Here is a 14,919-nt window from a genome sequence, read left to right on the forward strand (position 1 = left end):
GTGTTTGCAACTCTATAAAGGGAAAGCAACGTTAGCCAAACTCTGTACTACATAAAGTGCCAATATTATATATTTAAGGCCCACTATATTTAATAAAATATAAAATTCAATCATCTATTATATTATATTTTATATTCTATTAAATGAAATTCATCATATTTTCATGCAACGTGAACTTTCGTTTTCATGCACGTAGTCATAAGGAAGTATGCTCCATCCTTTTTCTCTCTCCGTGTTTCTTTGTCAATAGCTTTTTTCTATGTGCCATCTTTTTTGCTATTTCCACTTTTTTTTATAAGGGGCACCTCCTAGTTAGTTTCCGCACGGACAACAAGGCAACATTGGTGGTTGGCCCCAGCGTTTCGATGAGTTCTTTATATATATATATATATATATATATATAACTGTTTTGGTATATTAATATTAAAAATAATTTTTTTAAAAATAAAAATATTATATTAATAAATAATCAATCAAAAAAATATTTTAAAAAATAATATTTAACTGTTTCGAACACCACTAATACTGATTGCCCATATTAATTTTAGGTTAGGATAATACATGTTTAATTTATACAAAAATCACTAGGAGATCTTGAAAACAATTATTTCGTCTCTTATTTAATGTAATACCATTTTCTTATTTTTTTTCACTCTTTTAATGAATTTATTTTGCCTAATTTATATCTAGGGCTGTGTGATTTAATTACAGTAAAAAAGATTTGGGAGTTTATTATATAAGTTCATGCGTTTTCACTTCAAGATTTACTTAATAAAAGAGAGATTATCATCTTAATTACTTTTAAGTCAAAAGAGACAAGGACAAGATATGTTACTTCTAATTAATATATATATATATATATATATATATATATCATTCTAAACAAGGCAAGTTGTTTATGTAGTCCTTTTTGGGAAGGAGCACCCCCTGGCAAGCAACAACTACAAGCATACAAAAAGATAAAATCATTGGCAAAAAGGGAGGAAAATCAAGGGCAAAAAAAGAGAGAAAACCCATCAAGATAAACTTGTTTCATGTGAAGTGTTGGGCAATTTTCCCATTTTATTTCATGGTAATTTGTTTTCTTTCTAAAATAAAATAGTTTACAGGGTCTCCATTTACAGATGTAATTTTGAAAATGGAAAATATTTTCAATATAAATCCAAAAATGAAAAAAAAATATCATGTTGATCAGTTGCAAATACTGTTCTTTAATATTTTTCTTTTTTGAATAACCCTTATCCCATAAAGGCATTTCAAGACAAGATCTGACCCATGTATAATTGATAGTTTTACATTAACATAAGAATTGACCATAATAAAAAAAAAATGACCATATTGCAAGATAAGAGTAACAAATCAGTAATAGTTCAATACAATAAATACATAGATAGTGACTAGTCAGTAACAGTTCACACGAGCGAAAAATCTTTTCCTACATGGCAATCTTATAAATTTGTAAAATATAGCAAGAAATAAGAGGAAAGTAATGTCAATGTCAAGATTCGGATTTGCAAGTCATTGCCGAAGGTGGGGGGCGCCCGTTTTATAAAAATACAAAGAGGGGGTGCCCCAAACTAGTCTATATGTTTATATAACATACGAAATAAAGTTTGTTCTTTTCCATTCTTTTTTCTCACTTCATTTTCTCTCTCTCTCTCCCTCCCTACAACCTTAAAGACTGGGCATTTTCCGGCATTGACTCTTTTAAGGATTTTCAACTGACTCGGTTACAGATCGGTAAGCTCAGTGCTGTGCATGAATGTTTTATTTACAGTTACTGTTTATTTTTTATTTCTTTGACCCCCACAAGTAGAGTGATTGCATGTTTGTTGTCGCATATCACAGGAAGATTTCTTGGAGATTTTATTGAAGTTTCTGTGGTACCCGTAATCTTAACCAAGGATTAAAATTCAGTTAATTTATGCAGATTTGGTCAATCTTGTTTTGAAAAAAAAAGTTAAATGATATTTTTTTTTTGTTTTATTATATACTGTCATCATGTGTTTTTCATGTTTTACAAGAAACAGATGGATACAGGTAGTCTGAAATTTAGCTATTAAGAATTATCTGTGAAATGATATCTGTACATTTATAACATAGATTCTAATTACGGTTTCTATTAGTCTTTTCTATGTGATTCTTCATGTTTGGCATGTTAGGTAGGAATTTATTTGAGTGAAAAATGTGTTTGGGGTTTTTGGCAGGAAAGGCTCAGGCAATGCAGTAAGAAAGAAGATGGCTAAATCAATGAAATTTAATGACTCGCCGCAAACTTTAGGCACTCGAAGCCAATCGGCGGGACAGAATCACTAACTAGAGCAGGGAAGCGGACGAAAAGCTAGAAACAGTTGGCAGGTAGAATGGGTTCAAGGATTAATTATGGAGAAAGATTGATTCTGAGTTCGTTCTTACCAGCAACGCCAGAGAAGCCCATTCCAACAAGATCCAATTTGATGCCAGCTGACGGGCAAGGGAACCTACAGGGCAGAACGAATTGGCAGCTGGCTGGATTTGCCGATGGATGTGTACAAGATGTGTCGAATTACAGCAGAGCGGCCCAGCATACTGACCAGATTGATCAACTGTTTAGAAATGGCGGGGATAATATTAGGAATGCAGGTTTCGAAGAGGTGAAAAGAATGAGCAATACTACACGCAATTATATAGAGAGTCAAACTGGAGGTCTGGGCAGTGGTTTATTAGCAAATATTTTGGACCATTCAAATATATCTACAATTACCTCTTCAATGGCACCTCCTGGTATAAGCACAAGCATGGTTTGGAGGCCTTCGTTTCCCAACTTGCATCCCCAAGTCAACAATTACAGAGAACCCAATTTGTTGCTCGGAAACCAAACTCACTGCTCAGGCTTACGGCATTTGGGTAGCAACTATATCTCATCCCAGGAACCCAATTGTAAGTGATCCATTTTCATGTCATGTGGCATCGAATCAATTTGACATAGCGTAGTTCAATGCAGAACGTCAATTAGCATGAGATTTCAATATTATTTATACAGAAGAAAGACAATTACCATGTCCTTGATATAAGCAAGGGAATTTGAGCATTCTACAGATTAAATGACAGTTCTGGCATGGTTACAAGAATCAAAACATATTAGGAAGATAGAAAACAAGAGACATGGATGAAAAATATTAGCTTTCATTCTGCCATTACCTGCATTTTTGTTTCAACCTTCTTTTTTGTCAAAATCTCATTCTAGATGATTCTTAAGAAATTACTTTATGCAGATGAACCTATGATGCCTTGCCCTCATAACTATGATCTAAACTTTCCACCAAGAATGGAAGCTGATGCAGCCTCATATTTTACCACCTCTTTTAAATTGGCCACGGTAGTACCGGATCAGTGCAAGAGATTGGAGAGTAGGCTTTCTGCAACAGCAAGTCCCTCGCAAGAAAAAAACTCAAGTGGGGAAAAGGAGAAAACTGATTTAGTCATATTCAAAGAGTGCGAAGCCAATCAACATAATTCAAAGGAGCTCTCATGCAACATTACAGACGCACCATCTGCTGTCATATCTACACCATTTGAGGAAGCAAAAGATCTAGCAACAGCAAATGCACAAGGCATCGACCTTAATAGAACACCACAGCAGAAACCTCAAAAGAGAAGAAAGCATAGGCCCAAGGTGATTGTGGAAGGCAAGCCAAAAAGGACTCCCAAGGCTGCAACCACAAAAATTACTGATCCCAAGGAGAAGCCAATTGAAAAGAGGAAGTATGTTCGCAAGGCTTTGAAAGAGCCAGCAACTAAACCTACTGAATCTACCGTAGATACTGCACCTCCCAGCTCTGCAAAGAGGAAGTATGTGCGCAAGAAGGCCCTGGATGAATCAGCAGTTCAACACACAGATTCTATTGGAGAGACCATAAATACCCATGCTGTAAAGAGAAAGTATGTGCGCAAGAAAGACCTAAACAAATCAGCAAATCGACATGCAGACTCCACCGTGGAGATTACACAATCCAGTTCAGCTGATGCAAAATCATGTAGAAGAGCATTGAGGTTTGATTTGGAAACTGCAACAGACAGGAGCTGCAGTAATGCAGCTGCTCAGCAGGACATGCTGAATCAAAAAAGAGGGACTTTTGATCTGAATGCAAGTCTTCAAGTGGCAGATTTAAGCACCACAACTTCACAGATGAGCCAACAGCATAGGTTACTGGTAGAAAACCAGCAATCAGGTGCTCCAAGTAACCAGACACCTTTTATGAATCAGCCACGTGGTGACTATATATCAATTTCAGAAATACAAGTAGTGGCAGCGGAACTAACTCCAAGAAAAAACATGCACATGGAGAAATTAAACCTCAATGCGGGGGATGTGGAGAGAAGTATCCATGCACAAGGAATTGGTCAGGTTGTGTTTCCAGAAAAAGGACCAGAGTGGACTAGACAAATAACTTCTCAGAATAACTCTCAATCAGCACAAAAGATAACACCTTATTTAATTGAGGGCAGAGGATTCAAGAGAGAACACTTTCATATTAAGAAAACAAACCCGTGTACAGCATATCCAGTGGGCTCATTGACTGATGGATATGACCAAAATGGCAGCATTCCAGGTTCTGGATGTTCAGAGACCCAGAAAAGAAAGAAAACAGAGGATGGAATTCAAACAAACACACACAGCATATCTTCTTTTGTTTCAAAAGTTAAATATCCTGGTGAGTGGTATGTTCACTCTATGGCTCTGCAGAACCTTCCAAAGCAATGTATTTCACCTCAACCACATTTATGCCTAGAAATGCTGGGAGAGACTAATGGATCGACTCAGGTCCAAAACTCCCTCTGCCCCACCACTATAGAAACTTCTCACAGGCTTTCACAAACGTCTCTCAAAACAAGCCGTGCATCGGATAACCAACTGCAACCCAAAACTTGCAACGCTGAAATGTCAAGAATTCAGCAAATGTCCGAAGCTACTGTGCCCATATCAATTCCATCTGAAAAGGGTAAGATTCCACAAGAACCAAAGGATGACTTGAAAGTTCATCAGCAGCCATATGCAAAGAGAAGAGGTATAGCATGTTTAATATATATTATAATGCTTTAAGGGTTCAGGTAACTTCCTAAAATGTTCTAGTCACCATAATGACAGCAACCACTCTTGACATCCAATGCAGGGCGACCAGCAAAGCAGACTTTCTCCTCTACAATAGAACAAATCATATACCAGATGGAGGGCCTCCGTCTCAATGCAGGGAGCAAGAAAATAGAAAACAAAGAGCAAAATGCACTTGTTCCTTACAAAGGAGATGGCAAACTTGTTCCCTATGATGGGTTTGAAGTTGTCAAGAAACACAAGCCAAGGCCTAAAGTAGATCTTGACCCAGAGTCAGACAGAGTATGGAAACTGCTGATGGGGAAAGAAGGAAGTCAAGGCCTTGAAGGAACTGACAAGGGAAAGGAGCAATGGTGGGGGGAGGAGAGAAAAGTTTTTCATGGGCGAGTTGATTCATTCATTGCAAGAATGCATCTCGTGCAAGGTACAATATCTTATACTTTTGCTCCAACATATTCAAGATTATTACTGAGTTCAACAGTAGAGAGAGAGAGAGAGAACCATACATACTGTTAGTGCCTTCCAATTTGATGAAGAATCGCTATGCTATGCTGCTTCCACTCACAAAGTTATCATAAGTGATAGAGCATTCATATTGCAGACATGTTGAATCTTACATTTGAACATGCATATGTACAAGTGTTTGTTTATTTACGTATGCATGTCCTTCACAAATGAACAAAGACATTACATAGAATGTTGCAAATGCAAAAGAAGCACCATCACCCATGAAAAAAAAAGCACAATTCAGAGAAAAGAATTATTTGAGGAAGAAAAAATCAACAGTAAGTTTCCCACCACTTAGCAGTTCACTCTTTTAGTGCCAGTTTTTCTTGATAAAAAAACTTAACCTGTATAAGTTTGTAGTGAAACATAATCAGGTATTGTTATCAAGACAATATAAAAACGGAACTGCAAAAAGCACATGCTGCCTCAGTACAGAAAAAATATATAAACCAGTGTACTACAATTTTGGGGAGCTTTTGAGTTGCCGAACTCACCTACTGGAAAGATTTAATTGCAGATGCTAAATTGTTCAAAAGTCCATTAACACATTTACTAATGTTTTCTGGTGAGAAAACCTAGGTGCAATGAAGCCCCCAGCTCTGCAAATAACATCCCTCAATGATATACCAAGAAAGAAAATATAATTCAATCCCCTTTCTTAGTGAACCAAATAGATAGTCACCTGCACGTATGAATGCAATAACATTCTTTGCAGGAGATAGGCGCTTTTCAAAATGGAAGGGATCAGTTGTTGATTCAGTAATAGGAGTTTTCCTAACTCAAAATGTTTCAGATCATCTGTCAAGGTAAATTTGACATTTCATCTTAATTTCAATACCAGATAAGCCATGATAATTTATCTCAATTCATGAACTGAACAAAATCTTCAACTACTTTCCCGCCTTGCAGCTCTGCCTTCATGTCTCTAGCTTCATTGTTTCCTCTGAAGTTGAGGAGCAGTGGAGCCTGTGACAGAGAAAGGACAAGCATCGTCATTGAAGAACCAGATACCTGCATTCTAAACCCAAATGATATCAAATGGAACAGCAATCCACTCTACAATCAAAGCTCCGTGACACACCATGGATCAGCAGAACCTCATAAAGACTCTGAAACCTTGTTTATAGAAAGAGCAAGCATGGTAGAGACACAAAGTCACAGCCTGGAGGAAGAATTTGTATTATCACAAGATTCTTTCGATTCCTCAACTGTCCAAGCAAATGGAGTCAGATCCTACTCGGGCTCCAACTCTGAAGCAGAAGATCCTGCTACTGGGTGCAAACCTAGCATGAATGATGATTTATCTTTCATGGATCTTTTACAGATGGAGAGTCCCACCTTGCTAGGAGAATTTTATGGTTGTGAGGGTGGGAGCTCACTGTTTCATAAGGAATCCAGGCATGAAAAGGAACAAGCAGAAGATTTACAAAACAGGCAGCCAGGACCTGGATTGGAAAGATTAGGTAATCTGAACTGCTTTTCTACATATAATCAGCATTTCGATTATTGCAATCCACAGATGCTAGGGAAAGTGGTTCCTTGCAGTGACTACGGGTTGCTACACATGACTTCACAATCCAATGTACAGCAAGCAGAAGGCTTCGAATTGTACAGTGAAGAAAACATATCTTCTTGGCTGTCATATTCTTCCAGATTCGACAAAGAAAAGGCTGCAACCTGCACAAGCAAAGCTGTTGGGCAAGAGGCAGAAAGTGTAGGTAAAACTGCTGCCAAGCAATATGAGTTGCCAAGGTATGGACAAAGCAGCTCTCAGTCTTGCCATGAAAGACAAGTTGATGAGAGGAACAAGACCTTGCAATGGCAAAGCATGTCAGTTGGCGGACCTGTAAACCTTGCTGAAGAACTGCCTAAGAAGCAAAACAGTTACAGACAGCAAGTCTCAAGCCTCACAGGAAACATTTTTGACGTTGAGAGAATCACTTCAGTGAATAAGCAAACCCCTCTAGAAAACAATGTGGTTGACCCAAATACAAAGGAGAAAGTACATCATAATAACAGGGAAAACCTCAAGGAAAATGCAAGTACCTCAAAAGCAAGAAAAGGAAAAGTGGAGGGTGAGAAAAAGGATGCATTTGACTGGGATAGTTTAAGGAAGCAAGTGCAGGCAAATGGAAGAAAAGAGAGAGCCAAAGACACAATGGATTCCTTGGACTATGAAGCAGTGCGAAGTGCTAGGGTCAAGGAGATTTCTGATGCGATAAAAGAAAGAGGGATGAATAACATGCTAGCAGAACGAATCCAGGTATGTTGGCATGTTTAACCTCAAGCCCTAATAACCTTTCATTCAGCTTTAAAAGGCTTTGTGAAAACTCTCTCTCTCCCCTTTTTTTTCCTGCTGGTGGATTGCATGAACTCAAGGCATCATAAAACATGTTGATAATGGGTGCACAATATTGCAGGAATTCCTCAACCGACTGGTAAGGGAACACGGAAGCATCGATTTGGAATGGTTAAGAGATGTGCCCCCTGACAAAGCAAAGTAAGTCATCCCAAATATTAGAGTTCCTGCTCATAAATATTGATAATTCCCTTGTGTCAATAAGAAACTACTCACAGCAACATTTAAGCCAAAGAACAGCAAATAATTCATTGATAACAAAATATATTTCCCAGTTTCTGAAATATCTGAAATTTTCAGGGATTATCTGCTAAGTATAAGGGGGTTGGGGTTGAAAAGCGTGGAGTGTGTGAGGCTCCTGACACTTCATCATCTTGCCTTTCCAGTGAGTTTCATGGCTAAACAATATATAATGTTGAACTGACAAGAGATAGCAACTTTGTACAGTTCAAATGATTCAATTACCTGTTGTTCAAGGTTGACACAAATGTCGGGAGAATCGCAGTTCGACTAGGATGGGTCCCTCTCCAGCCATTGCCAGAGTCACTTCAGTTGCACCTCCTAGAACTGTGAGTATTAAATATCACAAATTGACACCAAATTTTTCTTGTTAATAAAAAATACTAACCAGATTCTCTCTAGGTACCCAATACTCGAGTCAATTCAGAAATATCTCTGGCCAAGATTGTGCAAACTAGATCAAAGAACATTGTAATCACATGATTCTTCCTTAGAGCCATTCTGTTCATTGAAAGCTGTACTTTCTATGTATAAAAATAATGGTTTTTTGTTTATTCTGATAAAATTTTGCTGATTTCTGGTTTTTTTTCTATGGGGTTACAGGTATGAATTGCATTACCAGATGATCACATTTGGAAAGGTATACTCATTTTGGCATTCAATAACATATTAATTGGATTATTACTAGTAATTGTGCATTAAAAAAGCATCAATATACCCATGCTTCAATGCTTATGCAGGTTTTTTGCACAAAGAGTAGACCCAACTGTAATGCATGTCCCATGAGAGCAGAATGTAGACATTTTGCAAGTGCCTTTGCAAGGTTTGCATTTTTATCTCTGCTGTACTGCCACCAGCATGTATCAAGTGAACATTAAGATGCTAGCCATCAGAACATTTATTTTGAAATTTAAAACATTGCAAAGTTGAACATTTGCGTAGTCAATCACATGAAACATAATTAGCTTGGTGATAGTTTATAAACAACACAAGTACAAGAAAACATACAAGACAGTAGATGGTAAATTGGTCACTTGTAGCAATAAAAAGGTAGCGAGGGGACATTGATAGCAACTAGTCATGTTATGTTATTTTTGTTGTGGTTTGACTGATCACTTGCAGCAATAAAGTAGCAGAGGATGGAGGAAAGTTAATTGCAATTAGAAATATACAATATATGACCCAAAAGGATTTGTAGCCTCCGAGTTAGTTGCACATCAGAACCGCGATTTTACTTCAATTTAAGAATTATATTTGTGAAACATAAAATTTGGGGAAGATGTTTGAAATAAGAGTTTTCCATTGAAGAAAATCCTGGGAAAAACATGTTGTCATCGCTTATCACACTGGGTAAGCAATGCCTTCCCATCTAGACCAGAGGTATTTAGAGTTTTTTACCAATGCTTTGAGGTTAAAAAATATATAATGCCAGTCTGATCTTTGTTGTACCCTAGTTATTGGAGGGAAAACAAAGTAAAAGAGAGTCAGTGATGATAAATAATTGGTGAAAGAGGTCAACAGATAGGATAACAAGAGAAGCAATTAGCCAAGTTAAAATTCATTTTCTCAGAATCACATTTTTTGTAAATGTGAGCTCTATTTGATGCAGTGCTAGGCTTGCATTACCTGGACCAGAAGAGAAGGGTATAACAACTTCAACTGTTCCCTTTATGCCTGAAAGAAGCCCCGGCATAGGTATCAATCCCATGCCATTACCTCCACCCGAGGACAACCCACATAAAAGACACGGGTCTGATATTGGCAGTTGCGTGCCCATTATTGAAGAGCCAGCAACACCAGATCAAGAGAACACTGAATTAACAGAGACTGATATTGAGGATTTTGGAGAAGATCCTGATGAAATACCCACAATAAAACTGAACATGGAAGAGTTCACTGAGAATTTACAGAATTACATGCATACAAACTTGGAGCTCCAAGAAGGCGACATGTCCAAGGCCTTAGTTGCTTTGAATCCAAATGCTTCTATACCCACACCCAAATTGAAGAATGTTAGTCGTCTACGGACAGAACACCAAGTGTAAGTAAAATCTTCTCATAATCAGGGCCGGAACTTGGTTTGTCCAACTTTTTAAGATTATTTATTTGTCCCTGCACTTAATAGTTTCATAAAGATAACTACCCCCGACACACGGACACACAATTCAATTTTCTTCTCTATCCTTGCTCAAAACCAATCACAGAATGATTTGCTAGAAACATGCAAACAGCTCGATAAATCAAAGATAGATTCGTTCAATCTATAGAAGCTTAGCAAAAATCATCTCAATCATGTGATAAGCTGGCCCAACTCTTGGCACAATGCACTTCATGCAAAAGTAGTACTTGGAAATGAGAACAGATGACCCAGGTATAAAAATAATGGCAGAAGGCATAGATTTTACACTATAACCCACATCAAAATACTTAGTATAATTTGCTGAGGGAGTTTGGACCATGGATGAGGTCCTCAACTATGCATCTGACACTTTGTCTTCTTGATGTTACGCAGGTATGAACTTCCAGATTCACATCCTCTCCTTGAGGGGGTTAGTTTTCCTTCCATTTTCTAACATTTTTTCTTTTCTCCTGAAACTTCATGCTTAATTTAACTGCCACCAAACCACTTTATAAAACTTGCAGATGGATAGAAGAGAACCTGATGATCCTAGTCCATACCTTCTAGCAATATGGACACCAGGTAAGCACAAAACCTGTGACTTTCAATGGTTTCAACGACACCTAAAGTGAAACTCAGACTAACTATACTGTATTTATATAAACTAATTAATGTTAAGAGCATATTGTGAAGCTTCATTTATATAAACCTGTGATGGCAAAGTAGCAACCATTCTACTTATATGATGGGACACGAAGTAGTGAATGCTCATGGCAAGAGTAAAAGATGGCACTATCTTGTAGTATTACTGAGTAATATCTTATTATTAGGTGAAACTGCAAATTCTATTGAGCCACCAGACCAACAATGCCAGTCCAGAGAACCAAACAAATTGTGCGATGAGAAGACATGTTTTTCATGCAATAGTATCAGAGAAGCTAATTCACAAACAGTAAGAGGAACCCTTCTGGTGAGTATTGTTGAAAACACAACCACAAAGCAATTTTGAACCCACTTCTCTTATTTATGTATATTCATGTATATAATTCTGCATACATAACCCGGGTTATTTATTTATATATAGAGATTATAAAATAAAGATAAGATCAAACTAATCTAGTCTAAACAAACAAGGAATTTTAAAAACGAGTTAAAAAAGATAGTAAACATGAATCCTTTTGGAGCTAGGAATCCTTTTCTTATCTAATAAAGAAATCAAACAAACAACTAACTCCTAATGAGAAAAGAACTATAAATCTAACCTTACCGGTTATTGCAGACTTTTATTTCCTATGAAAAACAACTCCCGGCTGATGTTGATTGTTAACACTCCCCCAACATCAGCTTCCGTTCTCCTTTCTCTTCGGACTTTTTTATCTTATCTCCAACCTGTATCACTGCAACACCACCCGATAGTTTTGCAATTCTTTTATTGAGCTCCTCCGTTTCATAGTCTTGTTCTGCAGCCTCAATAAGATTTCTAATTTGTCCAACTCTCTTATTTACTAATTCTTGGGTGCTTCCATAACCAATAATGGTGGTTGTATCCTTGGTAAGAACCACTTTAGAAGCATGTCCCAAGACCTCATTGCCTACTTTGTCCAAGGCAATCCCCATCTAATCTGCAATGACAGTTCCTCCAGTCAGAATGGCAATGTCATCAAGGTACTGGCTATTCTGTTCCCCAAAACCAGGAGCTTTGAGGGCAGCAATCTTAAAAGCACCCCTATGCTAATTAACAACGAGAGTTGATAAAGCTTTTTGCTTAATTATTACAACTGTATATCTAGCTCTAATTGTATCTTAGATCTCTTGCATTCTTGTTGTTAAAAAGCTTCTTGCTCAGTGTCTTCAGCAATTATTACAACTGGATATCCACCTCTCATTGCATCTACATTCCCTCAACGACAGAGGCTATTATCAACGTTTTTTTCCTCTTCAAGGGTTGCCACTTCCTTCCTACCGACTTTGCTCATAGCTTCACTTTATGTGTTTGCTACCCTTTCAGCATCATTATAGTCATCAGACTCATCACAATATTCAGGACATTTTTCCTTCCCCTGCTATCTTTGTGTGTGGCACTATGATCATCAATATGTGACTCATCATGGTCAAGATTATGGTCATGGTCTCACTCCTTGTTTTGGTTACTATCATGATCACTATCACAATCACAATCCTAGTCCCGATCTCGATCTATAGTTGTTAATGTGAATGCTAATTCCTCCTCTTCTATGACAAAGGATGTTTCAGTTTCTCATTCATTCTCAACCTGCCTTTTTGAATTGAAAATAGCAGTATTTCTCTCTCTACAAACCTTTTGTGGAGCCAACAATCTTTCTTCATGTGACCATTCTTCCTGCAGTTGTGGCATCTACCTCCTGAACAAAAGTTTCCCTCTTTTTGATGACTTTTCACCATCTTTTCAGATTCACTACTAGTGTGCCAATTATGGGTTCGATCCCATTGGGTATGCCACTTCTGCTATTATTGGTGGAGTGCTTCCCCATCTGCTTACCTGACTTCAAACTCAACTTCGATATCCGGGTCTTAAACCATGGATAATTATTTTTTTCATCCTAGTTTCGCCAATTATTACTTCTAGTTCTAGTTTAAAATTTCCATGGCATATTGATTTTATAGTATTGAAGAACTAAGGAATCGTCATGTCTCATTACACCATTGATAATAACTATTCTCGAGGAGTTGCAATGTAATATAGTTCTTCTTTAAGAAGAGACTGGCAAGGATGTCTCATGCTTCTTTTAGTGTTAAGGCATGCTGAATGTTCTCCAACATATCTTCTTCAATTGTTGCCAACATTTTTCAATGTTATGGCATCACAAATGTTCTCCAAAATATCTTCTTCAATTGTTGCCAGCTTAAATCTTCCACTTTCACAAGACACCAAAGATCTTGTCCTTGCATAAAAGACATCATGCCCATATGTTGAGATTTTGGTTGCTAAGTTTCATGATTCCTCTAACTATTTGAAGGTCTCCCATCATTTTTGGTTGCTAAGTTTCTTAATTCCTCTAACTATTTGAAGGTCTCCCATCGTGTCTGCACTATTTTGATAGCACGAAACAAGTTGATTGTAGCTTAAAAATAAGAAACCACACCAAAAAAAAAAAAAACAATGTCAAATAACATACCAAAAAAAAACATGTGTCAAATAACTGTTACCCAATACCAATTGTTGAAAACACAACCACAAAGCAATTGTGAATATAATTCTGCATATATAAGATTATAAGATAAAGATAAGATCAAAATAATCTAATCTAATCTAAAAAACTAGTTAAACAAGGATTCTAAACCTTGATCATTTTTTATCTAGAAAGAAATCAAATAAACAACTAACTCTTAATAAGAAAAGAACTCTACATTCTAGTTAAGTATGTGTTTTGCTTACTGATGTTTGTATTACCATACATGCAGATACCTTGTAGAACAGCAATGAGAGGAAGCTTCCCACTGAATGGAACGTACTTTCAAGTGAACGAGGTAAACACCACCAAAACTGTGTAATTCACCTATTCCCTGTGAATGTCTACCACCACAGAAAGTTGACATCTGATTCGGAAACCCTTCTCATCCTATGCATGCCAGAATTTAAAGTCATTTAACTTTTCAATAAATGATTATCAAGTGACTGCAATTACCTTGCAGATGTTTGCAGATCACGAATCTAGCTTAAACCCAATTGATGTTCCAAGATCATTGATATGGAATTTGCCGAGACGAATTGTCTACTTTGGAACCTCTGTATCATCAATATTTAAAGGTACAAGACAAGATTAGTGCATTGACAGGCCAACTAAATTATAAAGTAAAAGACTGGCTAACAAGAACTCGTTATTTCTGTCAGGACTTTCAACAGAAGGAATTCAGTTCTGCTTTTGGAGAGGTATCAAATGCTGTTTTCAGTAGTTAATATAATATTGACATTTGAAAGACATTATGCCAGTCATACTGGGAATTTGTTTAAAGCCAAGTCTCGTATACTTGAAAAATTCAGTAAGCTTGACTTTGTCGATTGGTGAAACTTTATTTTCAGGGTTTGTTTGTGTGAGGGGGTTCGACCAGAAAACAAGAGCACCCCGTCCTCTTAAGGCCAGATTACACTTTCCTGCAAGTCGGTTGGTAAAGACAAAGAACGAGAAAAAATGACAAGCAGGAGAGCAGGATGCGAAGTTTAACAGCAATAGTTCTGACCAGCAAGTCATAGCTAGCTTAGTGATGAAGAAAGATCATTGACTAACTTTCTGTTGTAGATTCAAGTGTTCTTCCTCTAACATGAGATGCATTACAAGATCCAAGCTGGGCACAAATTTCAAGTGAAGCGGTACAACAGCATCGCTAATGGGGTTGAGCTGATGCTATCCCAATTACAGGATCCAAGCGCAGCTGAAAGAATTTTCCATGTGAAATTGTAGTATAGCATGGCTAGTGGAATTTAGTTGATTTCTTAGTTTTTATGATGCCTTTTTCTAGTCATGCTCAAAACAGGGCCGTTCTTCGAAAACGAGTCAATGTGAGCAACACTTCTCCCATCCAAATTATTTCAATTCATGCTCGAAGCAGAGCTATTTTCAAAAA

General features: G+C 37.2%; 1 protein-coding gene across 4 annotated transcripts; it reads left to right on the plus strand.

Annotated features, from left to right (window-relative positions):
* The first annotated feature begins 1,581 nt into the window (after positions 1-1,581).
* On the plus strand, positions 1,582-14,919 carry LOC7491643 (transcriptional activator DEMETER). Of its 4 annotated transcripts, none has more exons than XM_002316482.4 (20): positions 1,582-1,740; positions 2,208-2,919; positions 3,255-5,048; positions 5,154-5,516; positions 6,315-6,405; positions 6,509-7,862; positions 8,020-8,099; positions 8,259-8,343; positions 8,436-8,527; positions 8,601-8,669; positions 8,802-8,838; positions 8,939-9,021; positions 9,808-10,239; positions 10,711-10,747; positions 10,842-10,899; positions 11,148-11,287; positions 13,759-13,824; positions 13,990-14,104; positions 14,189-14,227; positions 14,378-14,919. In XM_002316482.4, the coding sequence occupies exons 2-20, from the start codon at positions 2,364-2,366 to the stop codon at positions 14,488-14,490; spliced, it is 5,604 nt and encodes a 1,867-aa protein (XP_002316518.2). In that variant the 5' UTR covers positions 1,582-1,740; positions 2,208-2,363; the 3' UTR covers positions 14,491-14,919. The 4 variants fall into 4 exon arrangements, 2 of the variants coding, with proteins under 2 accessions (XP_002316518.2, XP_024466247.1); XM_024610479.2 differs by having other exon boundaries at positions 1,587-1,740; positions 2,213-2,919; XR_002984313.2 differs by lacking the exons at positions 11,148-11,287; positions 14,189-14,227; positions 14,378-14,919 and having other exon boundaries at positions 13,990-14,072.

The sequence above is a fragment of the Populus trichocarpa genome, chromosome 10, assembly GCF_000002775.5.
Source record: "Populus trichocarpa isolate Nisqually-1 chromosome 10, P.trichocarpa_v4.1, whole genome shotgun sequence".
Classification (NCBI taxonomy): domain Eukaryota; kingdom Viridiplantae; phylum Streptophyta; class Magnoliopsida; order Malpighiales; family Salicaceae; genus Populus; species Populus trichocarpa.

Bases quoted from the DNA above. Each gene is read 5' to 3' on its own strand.
- LOC7491643 (XM_002316482.4), top strand. From the start codon at position 2,364: ATGGGTTCAAGGATTAATTATGGAGAAAGATTGATTCTGAGTTCGTTC. The intron at 5,049-5,153 runs GTATAGCATGTT...CATCCAATGCAG, and splicing joins GCCATATGCAAAGAGAAGAG to GGCGACCAGCAAAGCAGACT. The intron at 10,900-11,147 runs GTAAGCACAAAA...TCTTATTATTAG, and splicing joins TCTAGCAATATGGACACCAG to GTGAAACTGCAAATTCTATT.